The sequence below is a fragment of the Hemitrygon akajei genome, chromosome 5, assembly GCF_048418815.1.
Source record: "Hemitrygon akajei chromosome 5, sHemAka1.3, whole genome shotgun sequence".
NCBI lineage: Eukaryota > Metazoa > Chordata > Chondrichthyes > Myliobatiformes > Dasyatidae > Hemitrygon > Hemitrygon akajei.
The window spans coordinates 73315270-73335547 of NC_133128.1; the positions used below are offsets into that span (position 1 = coordinate 73315270).

The 20278-nt window shown below is 42.4% G+C and overlaps 1 protein-coding gene across 4 annotated transcripts in view; it reads left to right on the forward strand.

The window, feature by feature from the left end:
- frmpd4 (FERM and PDZ domain containing 4) overlaps window positions 1-20278 on the forward strand; it is a 785950-nt gene that overhangs the window by 106696 nt on the left and 658976 nt on the right. The window contains exon 1 of one of the 4 annotated variants that reach the window (XM_073045768.1): window positions 9758-9922. The exons of 2 other annotated variants lie outside the window; for them this stretch is intronic. In XM_073045768.1, coding sequence (XP_072901869.1) covers window positions 9882-9922 — 41 coding nt within the window. In that variant the 5' untranslated portion in view covers window positions 9758-9881. Of the gene's footprint in view, window positions 1-9757; window positions 9923-20278 lie in introns of those variants that run through there. One more of the 4 variants, XM_073045769.1, reaches the window with a different exon arrangement.

The following is a 20278-nucleotide window of genomic DNA, read 5'->3' on the forward strand; positions in this document are numbered from 1 at the left end:
CAATGGACCTCTCTATCTTTGCTGGTAAGTGACCCAGTTATGGGGTACGTAACAGAGTCAACCTATAGCCGGGGAAGTAATGGCCCCCTCCTCCTGTTAGACTGTTTGTGATAACTAATTTTTTATTCCTTCTACTTCTCTTCTAATATTTATATCTGTGCACTTGTAATGCTAAATGTGACACTGTAATTTCCTTTGGGATCAATAAAGTATCCATCTATCTCCCATATACTCTCCCATATCCCATATCTATTCCACCCCATGTGCATAGGGTGGTAAAGAAAGCTTTCGGTATGCTGGCCTTTATAAATCAGAGCATTGAGTATAGGAGTTGGGATGTAATGTTAAAATTGTACAAGGCATTGGTGAGTTCAAATTTGGAGTATTGTGTACAGTTCTGGTCACTGAATTATAGGAAAGATGTCAACAAAATAGAGAGAGTACAAAGGAGAGTTACTAGAATGTTACCTGGGTTTCAGCATCCAAATTACAGAGAAAGGTCGAACAAGTTAGGTCTTTATTCTTTGGAGCGTAGAAGGTTGAGGGGGGACTTGATAGAGGTATTTAAAATTATGAGGGGGATAGATAGAGTTGACATAGATAGGCTTTTTCCAATTAGAGTAGGAGAGATTCAAACAAGAGGACATGAGTTGAGAGTTAGGGAGCAAAAGCTTAGGGTAACACAAGGGGGGACTTCTTTACTCAGAGAGTGGTAGCTGTGTGGAACGAGCTTCCAGTAGAAGTGGTAGAGGCAGGTTCGATACTGTCATTTAAAAAATATTGGATAGGTATATGGACAGGAAAGGAATGGAGGGTTATGGGCTGAGTGCTGGTCGGTGGGGCGAGCATTCAGCAGGGACTAGAAGGGCCGAGATGCCCTGTTTCCGTGCTGTAATTGTCATATGGCTATATGTGTTAGAGAAGCAGAGCATAGCCATCTTCCCCCACCTCCATCCACACCCAACATAACCCTCAGGAAGATTCTCCAAGTAACATATTAATCACTAACCTAATCATTTTTCCTGATACTGATAAGCTATCTGTATATCTAATTGAGATTATGATTGAATACAGTTTTATCTTTGCTTCCTCAGTTGGGGACATTTTTTTTATTGTTTAACTTCTCAGTGATTTGATGGGTCTGCTTTGAAATTGTTGGTAGCCATGGATTAATAGATTCAGAGACTTTATCTGTTTAATTTTCCCATAAGTGGATGGATTAGCACAATGATTCAGCTTGACTTACCAGTGCACTTTTCAATGTCATCCAATATTTAACATGAAAAAGCTATGCCACCCTAATTATCAGTGCATAAACAAGATAATTCAAAATATTTAAGTAGCACGCAAGTTACAAACACTGCCAATTTGTAAAGTAATAACTGTAGCAGACAACTGCATTGTTAACGCAGGTAACACAAATTCGTAAGATTTTCCTTATTGACTGTTGTGGTACAGACAACAGACCAATAATCATGTAAGCCAGTAAATACTTTGGTACAAAATTCCTTGTTAAATCCAGTGTTTTCCATCATGAATACAGATCACATGCAACATGAACAGCTGGCACTGAGCTGAAGGCTGTTAATCAGGTCTGATCTTGGAAATGCCAGCTGTCTCTGACATATCTTTAAAGCAAGTTACAAGCATGCCAACTTGACCAAGTTCTTACTTAATACACTGAGCAGTTCAAACACCAATCAACAATGAGGAGATTTTGTGCTTATGTCGGGACTGAGTGAACTTTAACCTGGATCAGACATTACTTGGACTGATACTCTTTGGTACTGCAGAGGTCTCTCTAAATAACTTTACCTGTTTAGAAAAATGACAATACTTTTATGAAATGTTCTTAAAGTTTTTGTACATTTGTACCAGTGAACAAATAGCTTTCATGGGGATCTCATTATCCTTTACCACGATACATTATCATTTTGTTCTAATTGAGTAACAAGAAAGTAGGGCAGTCAATTTCAGCCCAACTTATTTCAGGTGCCATGAGGGAGGTAGCTGTTTAGTTGCTGGCGTAAGAGCTGATGGTAAATTAGGATACAAGTTTATATCCCAGCATGGCAGCTGGGATTTGTACTTGGAAAGGCCATGGGCTGGTCCACGACAATCAGGCACTCATACCTCCAAACAGCTTTGTAAATTCACATTGCTGGCACAGTACCTTGCATCAGGTGCACAATGTTTAGAATTTGGGTTCAGGTTTTAAATAAATCTCTACAGCCTGCTGTGAGTTACAGTAAATGACTGGGAAAGTCATTTGAGTTGAGATTTCTGATTCCTCTACTGCACACACCCCACAAGGTACACATTGGGACTGCACAGTTTTAATCCTGATCTTTGTCAAAGTTGATTTTTGAGACTAATTATGTGAAAAAAAAATGTCTTGGTGCCTCTTAATCACATTTCTCAGTCTCCTGTCGGATTGCCTCTTCTCAGGCTGTCTGTTATTGTACAAGAGCCAACTGTTCGAAGTGGAAACCCCCAGAATTTCCTTCTTTTTATACCTGTGGTGAACGCTTTTTTCCTTATAATGGTAAAAAGGATATTGTTAAACTTGTATCTAAAGTGGCAGACAGACTTCTCCCTTCATTTCCTCTGTGCCAACTTGGAAGGTGTTGACGAAAGCAACGCCGATAATGGCAGTTTTCCAATGCTGTGCTAATGTGGTCACATTCCATATGTGATCCTAAACTGTTGGCAGATGTTACCAATCGCAGCGGAGCTGAATATTATCCTCACCTGATACACCTATTTTCGGCAACACCCGTTGCATTAAAGCCAGGGATGGATGAAAGAATGCAGGCAGATTTAATGACCCTTCGGCTTAGTGACACCAAGGTAAATCTGCTCTATAAAAAATCAAACAGTTGGGGGAACTTAGCGGGTCAGGCAGCATCTGTGGAAGGAAAGGAATAGACAACATTTGGTGTGAAAACTCTTCATTTGGAGTCCTTCCGGCAGTTTGTTTTTTTTTGCTCCAGATTCCAGTTTCTTTTAAATATGCTTCACTAAATATGCCTTCATCCTGACTGAGAGCAGAATCAGGCCTACATTGGTCAGGTTGTAGATCTATTTAACTGCAGGCAAAAGAGCTCATCAGGAACTATCTGGGGCCTCCCTCCAGTTTCTATTAACCTGATCTGTTTGAGTAGTTAACAGAGATTTAAAAATTACTTACTCTAGATGTTGAGGAAAACAAGTTGATTTTATGAGCTACTGATTTCAAGCCATGTCACTCATTAGTTTTAATGTCATTGTGCAACTTTCCTTAAGGAGTTTATTTCTTTATTCTAATCAGGCCCTTTAAGCCGCACTGCCCAGCAGCCCCTGATTTAACCCTAGACAATTTACAATGACCAATTAACGTACCGATTGGTACTTCTTTGGACTATTGGAGGAAACCCACGTGGTCACAGAGAGAACGTACAAACTCCCTACAGGCAGTGGTGGGATTTGAACCCAGGTCACGTGTACTGTAACACATTGTGTTAGCCACTACGCTACTGTGCCACCCCATGGAATGTAGAGTGCTTAATTGCCCCAAGATGAAGTACTCTACATAAAAATACCAACCTGAAGATCACTTCCATATGCACGTAATTATAAGTAGACAATTAGCTTTGAAATGGTAATATTTTTAATTGTACATTAAGACAGTAATAAGGATACATAAACCATTGCCTGTGTCCTCACCCAGCTCAAAATCCCCAACATGGTTTTACTCAGCCAGTTCTGTTTGTTGGGTAATCAAGTCTCCTCCAGGCTTGACACTGGAACTCCAAACACAGACTGTCTACTTTGGGCTTCATTACGGGAAAATAATTACTGGACAGACAGGAAACAATTAATTATGGTCATGTTGAAAGCCTCCTTGAAAGACTGTATCAATCCTAGCAACTCCGGGGAGTCCCTGGCCAGTGACTGTTCAAAGTGAAGAAGGAGCTGTCACGATATTATTGAAGATCTTCTTACACAGAAGCCTTGGTAAGTGACTAAGTGCTCCACTGGTCTGTCCCAGTCTGCAGTCCACACACTGGATTCACCAATCACACCAGGATCCAGTGAACCTGAATTGATCCTGAGGTGAGGGCTAGCTGAAGAAGAAAATATTATTGGTAAAGAGAATGACAACAGGGCGTGCTCAGTCCATCCAATCAGACTGCCTTTCGTTCTTCTGCCCTATCATATCTACCCCACATCATTGCTTCATTCCAAATTGACAGAGTCTAGGAATTACATCCGGAAAGAGGACAGGAATATCAATAGATGGTGTTGCACACTGTTTAGGATACCTCAGTCAAATTTTACACATCCATAGATAGTTCCAAACTTGCTTTTAGATCTTGCGTCCATAAGCGTGGCTCAACTTCAAATGTGATTGGTTTTGTTTATGAACGATGCTCAATTTTTAAAACATTTTTACTTGTTTACAATATCACCACCTTGTTGTACACTCTATGCTGCAGCTGTGGATTCTTGCAAGACCAAGACTAGTTTCTCTAGGCAGTTTAATTACTCATGGTAAATATTCTTGGTTTGAGCAAAAAGACTACCCACTCAATGGTCTGGTGTGCTGTGAGAGTACCAATAAATTATGAAATTTCTAAATTCACAGAGGCAGGCACAGCTTTTGCCTCTTATTTTCTGGCAGGACTCTCTGCTTCAACAAGCAAATTCCTGTTCCACAATTTGTTGTTTCTACAGAGCCCTGCTACAAGAAAGCAGCATCCACCATCAAGGACGCCCACATCCAGGCCGTGCTCTTTTCTCACTGCTACCATCAGGAAGGAGGTACAAGAGTCTTACATCCCACATCACCAGGTTGAGGAACAGTTGCTACCCTTCAACCATCAGGCTCCCGAACTAGTGAGGATAACTTCACCTCAATACCGAACTGATCACTAAACACAATCTATGTACTCATTTCCATGGACTTCACAATTCATGTTCTCAGTGTTATTTATTATTATTTTATTACCATTATTTGTTTTTATTTGTACTTGATCTGTGTCATTCACATATGTCTTACATATGCACCTCAACTCACATATATAAAGTATATTTATGTACATATACAATATACTATACAATACCATTACTACATAGACATCCACAGCATAGTAAATTTTAAAATGGGCCAGTCCTGTCTTTAATCTTTCCAAGTACCCATTTTTGATCACCTTTGTAATCTCTCACCAGGACTGCTTGCCTGGAAATGAAGCATCAAACCTTCTTGTTTGAGGGGCCCTCAGTGTGTCCCAGCTGTTTGCCCTGCATACTCCTGACACTGGGCTTGAGGAGATCCAAGTGTGATTGCAAGGGTCGACCCAGGAACAGCACAGCTGGTGAGTTGCTGGTTGTGGAGTGTGCTGCTTTGTGATATGCAAAGAGGATATTACAGAGATCTGATTCACTGAAGTGTGATCTGCGGACATTGTTTGCAGTGCATTCTTCCAACTCTGGACAAACCTTCCTACCAAACCATTTGCAGCAGGGTGGTATGGCGCAGATGTAGTAATACGTCCTGTTGCATACATTTTCAGGAACAACTAAAACTGTTATGTAACAAACTGCTGTCCATTGTCACTGACAGAGGGTTCTGAAACACCAGTCCTTGCGAAGAGGCTTCTCAGCACATCAGCAATGTGCTCAGTGTGTGAGGCTGTAGTGGAGGCTATTGGAAACTCTTCTGACTAATTCGTAGCTACATCCACTACTGCCAAAAAATTTGTGCCCATGAACGGTCCTGCAAACTCACATGAATCCTCTGCCAGGGCAAAGCAGGCCATTCCCAGGAATGGAGAGGCATTGCACTTCGGATCTTCTGGACTTGTTGGCATCCCGGACAGTGTGTGGCAAGCTGCTCAATCTGCTGATCTATCCCAGGCCACCAGACAATTTTAACCATGCATATGTGGCTAGCATGTATGTCTTTTAACCTGTAAAGGTAATTGAAAAATTAACAAAGGATTGCAACTGTGACATGTCCTTTGGCCTTGGGGCATTTATACTGTCTAAATCATGTGTGCCAATGAAGTGTCAAAGTAAGTGATGCTTGGTTTAAAGAATTCACAGTTGTCACATTGTGTTCTGTGCCCATAACCTTTTAATCTTTTTAAAACTGCCTTGAAATTCTGGAAGTGTTCCTGATCATCCTCGCTGGTAACAATGATGTCAACTAGGTTACAATGAGTGCCTGGACTGCTTAGCAACACTAGGTCCATAGATTTCTGCCAGAGTGCAGGTGCAGATGCTACTCCAAAAGTAAGCCTTTCTAGTGATAAAGTCCTTTGTGAGTGTTTATGGTGAGAAACACTTTGGACTCTTCTTCCACCTCTATCTGTAGATAAGCCTCAGATAAGTCCATCTTGCTGAAGTGCTTCCACCCAGAAAGGTTTGTAAAGATATCCTCTATCTGGGCAGAGGGTGTTGATCTACTTCCAGCACTTAAAGTCATCATAGATCCTGACAGACCTATTGTTCTCAACTACTGAGACAACTAGCATTGCCCATGGGTTCCACTCACTCAACCTTGGAAATAGTTCCTTCAGCCTCCATGTGATCTAGCTCACTGGCTACTTTATCACCGATGGCATAAGGAGATGGATTGGCTTTGTAAAACTTAGGTGTGACATTTTAATTTAACACTATCTTACCCTTGATATGTATAAGTTCTCCAATGCCATCCTTGAATACTTCTGCTGAATAATACAGCATTTTTCTTAATTTGCTTTGACTCTATTGCAGGGCATGTGAAACACAAATGGTGGATGGATTTCCAATAAGTTGTAGTTGTCTCAGCCAATCATAACCACAAAATGCTGGCCCTCCTATTTTGTACAAGTCCAATGTAGCTTGTTGTTGGTTGTATTTCAGTGGGTTATGAATTTCATTCACACAGGAGTTGTTTTTTATCCAGCACACTGTAAATTCTTAGTTAGATATCTGAAAACTTCACTGGTATTTTCCAATTCCATTTTGATTAAATTACCATTCACTTCAGTTAAAAACCATATTGCTTGTCTCTTGTTAGTTTTCACATTGTAAATCTCAAGTCTGCTCAGTCTTGTGTCACTCATCAAATTTTTCAATAACAGCATGCAGATTAGTGCTCTTTCTGAAAGTGCAATTTTTATCTTTTTCTCTTCCCTGTGCAGTCTACTTACTTTTGTCTGTCCAACATACTCTTCATATGTGGTCTGCTTTGTGGCATCTCCTGCAATTTTCACCAGTAAGCTGGCATTGATCTGGTGTGTGTGAGCCTCTGTCACAATGCACTCAGCCAGGCATGTTTCTGTTTAGATGCTGGATTTTCTCCATGCTCACTTTCATTCCTGACTCTAACCCAATTGTGGTTCTGGCTGCAATTTCCAGCTATTTCAACTGCTCTTTTAAACGTGAGCTGCGCTTCAGCTAGCAGCCATTTTTGAATGATTTCTTGTAAGATTCCACAAACTAAATGATCTCTCAGTGCATTGTTAAGCACGACAATGAACTGACAATGCTCAGACAATCTCTTCAGTTCAGTCACATATGTTGAAATGGACTACCCTGCCTTTGGTTCCACTTATGAAACCTAAAGCATTCTGCAAACAACAATGGCTTCTGTATACAGTAATATGTTCCTGTTTTATTTGAATATCATGGAAGTATTGGTGGTATTGTAGTTAGTGAAGAAGATTACAAAGGGATCTTGATCAGCTAAAAAAGCAGACTGAGACTTTCTTGGCAAATGCCTTTTCGTTCAGATAAATATGAGTGATTGTATTTTTAGATATCAAACATTCAGGGTTTATAGAGTGATAGGTAGAGCCCCAGGGGAGTGTTATGCAACAGAGGAGCTTCGGACTACAAATGTGCAGCTTGATGAAAGCAGTGTCACAGGTAGACAGGATGGTGAAGAAAGCCTTTGGCTGCCTTTCATCTGTCAGATCATTGATGATCAGAGTTGAGATGTTGTATTGGAGTTGTACTAGAGAATTGCATACAATTTTGTTCGCCCTGTCAGGGGAAATGCATTATTAAAATGGAAAGAGTGCAGTGAAGATTTATGGGGATGTGCCTGGTACTTAGGGGCCTGGGTTATGGGGAGAGGTTGGGCAGGCTAGGAATTTATTTCTTGGAAAGTAGAAGATTGAGGAGTGGCCTGATGGAGGTGTATAAAATCATAGGGTAAATGCATATGGTGTTATTTTCCAGGGATGGGAATAAACTATAGAGAACAAATAAGTTAAAGATGAAACAATCAAAACGAGAATGATAGACAACTTCTCCTTGTAGTGGAGGGGTGGGTATATGGAAAGAGCTGCCAGAAAAAAACGGTAGAGGCGGGCACGGTAATAACATTTGAAAGATCCTTGTGCAGGTACAGGAAGAGGGGAGGTTCAGTGGGATGCGAACCAAACAAAGGCAAATAGGACTAGGTTGGTGGGCAAGCCAACTCATGGAGGAGTTGGGCCGAAGTATCTGTTCCTATGCGAGTTTACTCTCTGACTGTATGGAAGAGAGTTTAATTAGTTGTCTAGTAGCAGATCATCTAAAAAGCGCTCGAAATGTCAGTCAGGGGGTTCTTGGTTTTGCTTGCAGAGTTGAACAGTCTTAGGAAGTTTAAACTTCAAACGTGGAAATAAACTTGCCACAGCTTCCTCACGGCCGCCAGCTACACATCTTCCTAAAACCTACCCCCTCCCTTTACAGCCATAACTGTCCTTCGCTAACAACTTTAGTATACACCAAGACTTTATATAAGATCCCGCCTCCTCTTCCGCCAAACTCCAATTACCTTTCCCTGATACCCGCTCACCAAACGTGGACATAATAAACGACAAAGCGGAAAGTAGTTTGCGCACGAGCGACCAGTCCCCCCCCCCCCCCCCCCCCCCCCCCACACACCGCTCCTGAACATCTCGGAAAGTTTTGGAAACGATCCATGAATTCAGGGAATCATTTAAATTGCGCTTTTTTTTTAAACAGAGGATTTTGTTTAGTTTCCTGCTACTAATTTGCTAACAGTTTTTTTTCCCCTTATTGAGTCATCAAAGAGAGGAAAATATCCAGATTTATTAGTAAAGTTGCTGGAAAGTGTAGGTTTATTTTAGCCTCCGTTGTTTCCCCAGTGCGTTTGCAATCCTTAATACAAAGATAACGCTTTGAGGGGGCTACCCGAAACTCGGCAAAGGTTCAGATACACTTCCGGACGAGTAAGTCCACCTGTACCGATTAAAACCAATTGATATGCAGTTGCCATAACAACTCACGGGGTTCGACCTGGTGCGGAAAGGTATGGTCACTTTCGTTAGGTCCAGGCTGCGAGCAGCTTCCGAAGTTGCAATGTTGGATTTAACGCAGGGAAACCTGGAGCAAAGGGAGAGGCTGTCTGCCAAAAAGCAACGCCTCTCGGACTGAAGCGCTGTAATTACTCCCATTTGTTTTTTTCTGTCATGATCTTGCTGCCGCTGCCCCTTTCATTTGTCATCCAGCACCGCCTGATCCGAAAAGAAGCGCTTGCCTCCGAGCCGCATGAACGCGGGATGAGCTTAAGACACCCACCAGCGGTGATTTACGTTTCCCGAAGCTGCTGCCTGCGCGGCTCCTGCTCATTATCCCGGCGTGATGAAATTTGACTGAGAGTGTCTTGCGAGGGCCAATGGTAGCGGCGTGGTGCTGGCTGTGGGCAGGGGAGGACAGAACGGGAACACTTGCTCTCTGTAAGCACAGTGTTTTGTAGAGGGACCAATGCTGTCTCAGCCTGGAGTGGATAAAGGCACGCATCTCGGACCAGAGAAAAAGAAGCTTTCCATTCCGTATGTTGCCCGAACCTTGTTGAATGCAGGCACAGTATGGAGCTGAAGTAAGAGCACTCTGCATGCATGGATGTGTTTAGCTTTGTGAAGATCGCAAAGCTCTCGGGGTGAGTATGTATCACTCTGTGTGTGTGTGTGTGTGTGGACACTGTTCTGTGCAGCATCGGCTTATGGAGAGACCCGTCCCGCAGAAACCCGTGGCACGCATTGCAAAACAGCTCGGGTAGACAGCCAGGTCTATTACGAAGAAGTAAGGGGTTTGTAGTCATGATGCCTTATTTTCAGAAAGGCCCAGGTCGTTTTTCTGTGACTGATGGATTCATCGTTTAATGCTTGATTTGGATGGCTAGCCAGCGAGAATAAGAGAGGGAGAGAGTGTACACGAGAGCGGTGTGATAAATCATGCACCAATTGAAGTCTTCGCTAATTGAATGTCACTGACAGACAATCCCAACATCAGGAGTCTTGATTTCAGTGGTTTATGAGGAAGCGGTAATACACCACAAAGCCTGCCTCCCCACTCTGCAGAAATATCGATTTTTCATCTTAAGTACAGGCAGCGTCTAAGACATTTCTGTAATATTCTAAAATACTCGTTTGCTTAGTTTTGATTCCTATTGCTTGACTCCAAAAGTTAAAACGACGTTCAGCAGGGACGGGGGTACTCGTCTGCTTGCCTCGAATTGCCTACTGTGTAACGCTTAGCTGTTCGTAGACGGTATTCAAAAACCCGCAAGACACCGCGTTTCGCTTATCTGATGTCTTTGAAGTTCACATTTTATTAAAAACAAACGAGCACAGCAGAATTTCCTGCCGGTTTAATTGTGCGGCCGGCGAGGTTGGTGGTAACTAGCAATTACGCCACGTGCCCGTGATGCTCCCCGTTCCCTGTCCTCCCACAACAGATGCATTCTCCTTTCTGTTGTCAGAGTAGCAAACAGGCTGTTTATTGCGAAGCATCATTTCGCATTCTTTAAAATAACAATTGAAGGGGCTTTTGATTTGATAGTTTTTTTTCCCGCTGACAAGACATGATGGAAAATTTCAATTTGTTTCAATAAGCTTGTGATTTGAGCTTTCCCTTGTGAATATCCAAAACAAAACTGATGGAAATCTGACATTAACCAGGACTGGAAGTACTCAACAGGTCAGTCAGCCTCTATGGCAAGAAAGCTATTTCTCTTTCACAGACTGCCTGAATATACCCAGCACCTGCTTTGCTTTAAATTCGGACTTCCCTTTCTGTTTGAGGGTAGTTCCGCTTTGCAGGTAACTCCTGTGCTCAAATCGTATTGAATAACATTGCTTTGATCTAGATCCCCAGTCCCTGCATTTCCTCAAACTTGCAATGAAAATAGAAATATTAGATTGCATTGCAAAAGGAATGAGTCATTAAAACACTCAATTAGGGCAGTTTTAATTTGTGAACTAAATACCTTTGGTGTCCTATTGTCATGAGAAATCTGTAGGGAATATTCTGCTGTAACTTTCCAGCACCGTAGTTTCTCAGCAACATTAGGCCAGTGCTGAGCATAAGTTAATTAATCAAAGCTTCTGTTATCATTTGTGTTAGTGGAAAGAAGCTAGTCAGGAGCAAATGCAACAGTGTGTGGTACAGTTAATGAAAATGTTGTGCGGCTGCCCAGATGGATCCAAATGAGGAAATATTTAAGTAAATGCTACAACTTTGCAATGAAAAGGAAATATAGAAATATGCAGTTTGTTGCTCAGAATTTGCGGCAGGAATGACAGTTTTGTGTTTGAGTTGGCCCTTTCATTAGAAAGTTACCATCTTACAAATGCTGTACAGTATTGCGTGTGTTTGCAGTGTTTACGTGCTTTTATATTGAATATAGATGCAGTCTTCGTTAAGGTGTTACCTCAGTTCCAGTTGCTCTGGGGTGTAGTAACAGCTGCCAAGTTACTCCAGGCCTTTGCAGAAATGAATTGAAGTTGAATGGGAAATGTGTGCACCTGGAAAGAGCTTCTAGGAAATTCTGTAATCTGCTCTTATTTTTGTTTTGCCCCTTCTAAGTTTTGACATTCCCGTCAATTCTGTTTCTTTAATACACAGCTTGTAAACCTGAGCATTCTGTCCATTTCTTAGAGTGCTGTTCATGTTCAAATGATTCGATCCAACATCAAGTTTGAATCTCTTTGGGGATCACCCAAGATACATTGACATTAGGTACAGATTTAAATCCAAATAAGGGGCTGTAGACATGGGAAATCAGAGGCCCCTGAACTTTAAAGAGATATAGATGCTTAATGAGGAATGCTTGGAGAGGAAAAGAACATTCCTACTGGACTAAGGAAAGGCTAAAAATATTTTTCTTGTTCCTTTAGCAGTTTATCAGAAGAAATGCCAGGCAAAAATGAACAGGGAAAAATATCTAAATGTAAGACTTTAGTCATTTTCTAACATCCACCCCTCCCCCAAATGTTTGATAACTTCTGGTATGTTCTGCCATTTGCAGGGCCTCACACATTCTCCATGCCAGCTGCAGGTTAATCTCAGCAGGTGATGCCAAATCAGTATTTGGCTACAGTCTGACCTTTCTCAGCCAAATCCCACAGTTATTATGCGGCAAGCACACCAATCCCTACACACATGGTTGAGATCCATTACACATGGTACGGCTGGATATATGTAATCCAGGCTAGTCTTGCTGTTGATCACCTTTGAGAGCCACCTTTGATGTGATGCAATATGAAGTCATACTTTTCATTTTAAAAAAGCCATTAATCTTGCTAGTTGTATTCCTAAGTAATTACACCATTTTCCGAGGATATGGGTGTGCCAATGCAAGCAGATGGCACCAAACACATCCAATGCAAATTAATCAGTGGCATGTGTCACAAAGGAAAAACAATTGACAGAAGCCATTGTGCTATTGGCAAAAAGAATGAAGCAACAAATGGCAGAAGGTTTGTGGAAACCACAGTGTCAGCAGAACATCAAACTAGAAATCCACTTCCTTTAATGCACCATTCTTTTCAATGAATAGCCTTGTGCATTTGATTCTCTAGAAATGCCGGTTGCTCGTTTTAGACAAGAATAAATATGTGTATTTTCTGCAAGTGCAAATATCAGGCAATGATATGCAGGATACTGCTGCTCTCATTTTTACGGGTGAAAGAAGAAATTTAATTGTTTTATGTGAGTGCTTCAGCATTTAAGGTCAGGGAAAAAAAATATCTTTGCTGTACATGGGGGAAAGTTTGGAGCAATGAATACCTGCTTTGTGTTTTCTAGAAACTGAGTTAATCCAGTGCACAACAGCTAGAAGCTGGTTTGATCTCAAGAGAATTCATATACAAGATGTAGGAAGTTTGGTGGGCACCTAAAGTTCATAGGAAATATACTGTGAGAATCTGAATGTATAAAAATGTGCCATTAAGATTCAAGTAACTCTTTCCAGTTCAGTTACTATGATGTATTGAAGACAGCTAGCAAATTAGTCTGATATAGGGGATATATAGTTTTCTCGTTTTTATTTGTTGTTTTGACTTCTTCATCTGGGGGGTTGAAACATTATCCTATAATGTAATGTATCCTATAATGTAACACTATAGAAATAGTTAGGCAAGTTAGCATAGGGCATCATTAGACCTGAAGACAACATGAACTAGCCATGTGTGGAACTTGAAATCCAGAGTAACACATACAAAATGCTGGAGGAACCCATCAGTTCTGGCAGCATCTATGGAAATGAAAACGGTTGATGTTTTGGGCCTTCATCAGGACCAGACAGAAAGGTGGATAAAGTCTGAAAAAGAAGGGTGGGGTGGGAGGGGAAGGAGTACAAGCTAGAAGCTGATAGGTGAAGCCAGTTGGGTGGTGGAGGGCGGTGCTGAAGTAAGATCTGGGAGGTGTTAGGTGGGAAATGTATAGGGCTTGAAGAAGAAGGAAACTGAGATTGGTAGCAGTGGATGGGGGAATCACCAGATTTGATGAGGTTGGTGATGGTTTAGAAGACAATGGCCAGAAGGTCCAACCTTATGGTTCCTTTACTACACTCTGCACACTTCTACGTTCTACCCGAGCTCCACAAACCTGACTGATGGTAGGCCCATTGTTGTTGCCTGCTCTTGCCTCACTTTAATAGTGTCCTCATACCTCAACTCCAATTGATCCCTCCTGGTTAAGCCTCTTCTCAGCTGCATCTACAACATACCAAATGCTCTCAATATCCTCAACAACTTACAATTCCCTGGCTCTGATTGACTGGATGTCCAGCCCCTATAGACTTCTGTCCCCATCAAGAAGGCCTTAAAACCTTCTGCTTCTCTCTTGGCAACAGACCTGATCAGTTTTCTTCCACCAGCACCTTCCTGTCTGGTGAAATTGGTCCTCAAACTCAACAATTAATCTTTCTGCTTCTCCCACTTTTTCCAAACCCAAGGTTAGCCATGGGCACCCCCATAGGCCCCAGCTACATCTGCTTTTCTGTTGGCTATGTGGAACAGTCCATGTTCCAAGCCTTTACTAGTACTGCTCCTCCTGCTCCCCATCTCTATCTGCACCACATTGACAACCATATTGGTGCTGCTTCATGCACCCAAGGTGAGCTCGTCAATTTAATCAACTTTGCCTGCAACTTCCACTTTGCCCTTAAATTCACTTGGTCCATTCCTAACAACTCTGTCCCCTTTCTCAATACTTCTGTCTCCATCTTTGGGGATGAACTGTCTACCGATATCTTTTATAAACCTACCAACTCCTCTGGCAGTCTTGACCCTGTCTCCTGCAAAAATGCCATTCTTTTTTCTCAGTTCCTTCATTGAACACAGAAGGCAAAGAATGGTGTAGATGGGTTATATTCTGCATGGAGGCCAGTGACCAGTGACCCCTACTCTTTGTGATTTTTATAAATGACCTGGATGAGGAAGGGGAGGGATGGGTTAGTAAATTGGCTGATAACACAAAGTTTGGGGGTGTTGTGGATAGTGTGGAGGGCTATCAGAGTTTACAACAGGACATTGATAAGATGCAAAACTGTGCTGACTAGTGGCAGATGGAGTTTAACCCAGATAAGTGTGAGGTGCTTCATTTTGGTAGGTCAAATATGATGGCAAAATATGGTATTAATGGTAAGACTCTTGACAGTATGGAGGGTCAGAGGGATCTTGATGTCTGAGTCCATTGGACACTCAAAGCTGCTACGCAGGTTGACTCTGTGGTTAAGAAGGCATACGGTGCATTGGCCTTCATCAATCGTGGGATTGAGTTTAAGAGCTGAGAGGTAATGTGGCAGCAATATAGGACCCTGGTGTGTCCCCACTTGGAGTACTGTGCTCAGTTCTGGTTGCCTCACTACAGGAAGGACGTGGAAACCATAGAAAGGGTGCAGAGGAGATTTACAAGGATGTTGCCTGGATTGGGGAGCATGGCTTATGAGAATACGTTGAGTGAACTCGGCCTTTTCTCCTAGGAGCAACGGAGGATGAGAGGTGACATGATAGAGGTGTATAAGATGATGAGAGGCATTGATCGTCTGTGTTGTCAGAGGCTTTTTTCCAGGACTGAAATGGCTAGCACGAGGGGAGAAAGTTTTAAGGTGCTTAGAAGTAGGTACGGAGGAGATGTCAGAGGTAAGTTTTTTTTTTTACACAGAGAGTGGTGAGTGCGTGGAATGGGCTGCTGGCAGCGGTGGAGGCGGAAACGATGGGGTCTTTTAAGAGAAGCCTGGATGGATACATGGAGCTTAGAAAAATAGAGGACTATGGGTAAAATCTAGGTAGTTCTAAGGTAGGGACATGTTTGGCACAGCTTTGTGGGCCAAAGGGCCTGTATTGTGCTGTAGGTTTTCTATGTTTATATTTCTGCCACCTCTGTCCCCAGGATGAGGCTTTCCTTTCCAGGACATCAGGCACGTCCTCCTACAAAAAGTGGGGTTTCCTTTCCTCCATTGATGCTGCCCTCACCTGCATCTCCTCCATTTCATGGATGTCCGCCTTCACTCCATCTTTCCGCTGCTTTAACAGGGACGGAGTTCCTCTTGCCCTTATCTACCACCCCATAAGCCTCCACATCTAGCACAATGTTCTCCACAAATTCTGCCTCTTCAGGAGCAGGCAACAACAATTCCACCAAATACATCTTTACTCTCTGCTTCCTGTAGGGATCACTCTTCTGTGATTCCCTTGTCCATTCATCCCTCCCCACAGATCTCCTGCCTGGCACTTATCCCTTAAGGCCAAAGTGCTACCCGGCCCATTCAACTGCACCTTCATCTTCATACAGGGCCCCTAACAATCCTTCCATGCAAGGCAACGCTTCACCTGTGAATCCGTAGGGGTCGTTTACTGTATCCGGTGCTCCCTATTGAGCCTCCTCTACATCGGTGAGACTTGACGTAGATTCAGCACCTTTGCTCCATCTGCAAAGAGCCGGTTTGCTTGGTGGCCAACCATTTTAAGTCCAATCCCCATTCCCATTCGAACATGTCAGTCCGTGGCCTCCTCTATCAGGATGAGGTCACTCTTGGGTTGAAGGAGAAACATGTGGGTGGCCTCCAACATATGGCATGAGCATTGATTTCTCTAACTTCTGGTAATTTTTTCCTATCCTCCCACTTCCATTTCCCACTCTGACTCCCCTCTTAATTCTCTGCTCTCCTCACTTGCCTATCACCCCTCCCGTGCCCCTTCTCCTTCCTTTTCTCCCTTGATCTACACTCCTCTCCTATCAGATTTCTTCTTCTCTAGCACTTTACCTTTCCCACCTATCATCTCTGAACATCTTATTTCATCCCCTCTCTCCCACCTACCTGGCCTCACCTATCACCATCTTACATGTCCTCCTTTCCCTCCCCACACCTTATTCTAGCTTCTTTCCCCTTCCTTTCCAGTCCTGATGAAGGGTCTCTGCCCAAAATGTTGACTGTTTTCATTTCCATAGCTGGCACCTGACCTGCTGAGTTCCTCCAGCATTTTGTGTATGTTACTCTGGATTTTCAACACCTGCACAGTCTCTTGTGTTTAGAAATTTCTTACATTTACCTTTCAATGGACTTTTAACATCATAAACCAGCGAGTTGTTTGTTAGGTCTCCCCGCTCGCTGGGTAAATGGAGACATCGCCTTCTCGCTTACGAGAGAGAGAGAGAATCTGCGGTATGTTGAATACCGGGTGTAACACCAAGTCTTTGGGTAACTGCAAGTCCGTGTCTTTGCTATTGCTTTGCCCAGCTGAGTGCCGATGCTTGCTTTTTTTGCCGGTGGGGGAAGGGGGGATTGTTGCTCGCTGCCACTTACATGCGGGAGGGAGGGGAACTGGGGAGGGGGTGTTTGGGGTTCTTGCGTTTATCTGTTGTTCATTCTTTGGGACGCTTCTCTTTTCATGGATGTTTGTGAAGTAATAGCATTTCAGGATGGATATTGTATGCATTCCTCTGACCTTTGAACCTTTCATAAATTGCAGGATGTGCCAAAGCACTTGTGTCAGTGATGAGCAGGCTCGGGTTCCCAGCCTGGTGTCCACACACCTCTTGCTTAATAGTATTGGTTGATGGCATAGAAAAGGTTGGGAACCCTAGGATGTGCTCTTGAAATATTGTGCAGCCAAGCATCCAGCCAGTTTGTGAGAGTGCTAGCTCCCAGCGTGAATTCCAGTTTAAGTCCCATGAGTACAGTTAAGCAGCATGTGCACCCAGTGCTAAATAAGCACTGTGTGCTTGCTTAATCTCTCAGATAGATGGTAACCAAAATGAGGCTGTCATCCCTGCCTCGTGATAGTGTACACTCCCTCGTAAAGTATGCACCATACTACAGAACCGTGGAAATTTGATTGGCTTTATCAACACTTAACAGGTTGGCATTCCACAGAAGTGGCTAGAAGATGGGATATTCAAAATTCCACAAGAACTCCAGTCACAATGTTCCAAATTGATCAGTCTCTAGTGATTGATCAAAGGAATATCAGAGGGATGATGCTATGGGCTGGCTGGGCAATAGACCTGTTGTAAAATGAATCAGCCAAGATGAAATGGCGGAGCAGACTTGATGGGCCAAATGGCCCAATTCTGCACCTATATCTTGTGGTCTTATGGAAGTGGGAGTGTAAGGACTACAATGATTTTAATTGATCAATGAGGGCAGTATGCACACAGCTGGAAACAGAGAAGGTTATAGTGCTTAAGTTATGCTTTTGTGCTGGTTAATGCTGAAACAGAGTTCCTCATAATTCTTGCAACACACACAAAATGCTAGAGGAACTCTGCAGGCCAGGCAGCATCTATGGAAAAAAGTACAGTCGACGTTTCGGGCCGAAACCCTTTGGGCAGGACTGGAGCCGAAGGGCTTTGGCCCGAAATGTCGACTGTATTTTTTCCGTAGACGCTGCCTGGCCTGCAGAGTTTCTCCAGCATTTTGTGTGTGTTGCGTGGATTTCCAGCATCTGCAGATTTTCTCTTGTCCACATAATTCTCTTTTGATTGCAACACAAAATGTCTATTGTTAATGATTTCTATTTTAGAATACTTTTTAAACTTACATAAAGCTAATATTCAGCAGGATTTTCAAAATAGTCATTGTTCTTGAAGTATAAAATAAAAGAGAAAATCATTCAGAATTCTATAAATGTCGGTGTTTTTGAGTTTGACTCATCTGGAAACTGTTCATTGGGTGAATCTTTTGCCAGTGCACCCAGCAGGAAGTAAAATATAACGTTTGAATAAAATTTGCGTCAGTGACAATGGCCATGATCCCTGGATGATTCAGTCAGGTGCCCTTCAGGGATTACAGCACAATATTCTGTATGTTCGATTTTGTTCTCTAATTTTTCAGTGTTTCTTTGCGCTTTCTGCTCCCTTATCCTTAAGATTCTGGCCAACTGGTCTTTGAAAATCACGCACATAATGCTGGAGAAACTCAGCAAGTCAGGCAGCACCAATAGAGGGGAATAAACAGCTGATATGTCAAACCAAAACCCCTTCATCATGTTTGGAAAAGAAGGGGGCAGAAACAGGAATCAGAAGTTGTGTGTGTGCGTGTGTGTGTACGTACATCAATGCTGTATGCTTGGAGATACCATCTATGTTCATAACTTCCTTGAAGGGATTGAGCACATTGGAGCTGATTTTGCCAGAGAAACAAACAAATGGGTAGGAAGGCTAGTTGTGAAATGGGCACAGAGCATCTCAAAGTGCTATGGATAGATTAAATAACTGGGCAGCAATTTAGCAGATAAAGTAAAATTTGAGGCGGGGAAAATTGGTCCTCTTCCGAAGGAAGAATAATGGAAAGAGAAGGGGCCATGCTGGGTATCATAGGGGCCACAACTAAATAAACAAGAAACTAGGTACCACAGGATTTTCTGAATTAGTTTACTGTTTTAACGAAATACTACTAAAACATATAAACAAAAGAAGAAAGATATGTAATTTACTTGAAACCCGGAATGAAATGAATGGGAAAATATGATAGAAGATGCAAATGAGGCAGCAAAACAGCTAAGCCTGTACGCGTGTGTGTGTGCACAGCCCAGCATTACAATCGTTTTCTCTGCTCCAGTATGCAGCCGGAGATCACTGACCCCAGCGTGTTATAAAACATGTCATGAAGGCTGCAGTTTCTGCAGTGGGGTCACCTGCCAGAAACAACTCAACTGCTGAGACAAGAACGCATGGAGTCGACCATTGCATCACCATCTCTCACCACAACTTCCAGTAAATCCCTGATACCTACCATATTTTGAAAAGAAGTTCAATTCGCTTTTCTTGCTGAATATACACTCTTCATTGCCACATAAAATTTGCATATATAACGGCAATGAGAAGATTGCTGAAAAAATTAATGATTTTAAAAATACTGCCTAAAAAGCTAGTTTTACTTTTACATACAGTATATATTCAATATATATTTATTATTATGTGATTATGAAACCCTTCTGATGACATATGTTTGGTTTTTGAATAATGATCAGGCTGGTGAGGAAATGCTTTTTGCCTGAAAGTTTAAGACCGATACAGAAGGTGAAGCTATTTTTGAAGAAGAGCTTTTTCTTGGGAAACAGTATTCTGCTAGAGACTATAGTGGCTTAAGCAACTGATGGTGCTGCTTGGATGGTAGGAAGATACAGAGGAGTCATAGCTCATTTAAAAACTGCTGTGCCTGATATTTTTTGCATGCAGTGTCATCCACTGCCAGCTTTTGGTTGCAAGAAAATCCAGGGGGATGTTTACATGGCACCCTTTGCTGCTGTAATATTGGCTGTCAACTTCATCAGATCAAATGCACTTCAGGATTGTCGTTATTGACAAGTTTGTGAGGATAACAAAGAAGATTTTGAATGGCTACTACTGAGTGTAGAGGTCTGATATTTGTCAAAAGATAATTATCGTCATTGCTTTGTGGCACTTTGGGGTAGTATTGTTACATTTCTGAATGGTAAGTGCATGGGGAGCAAATTGTCTCGCTAAGTCTGACTTATTTTACCTGTCAGATACATTTGAAATACTG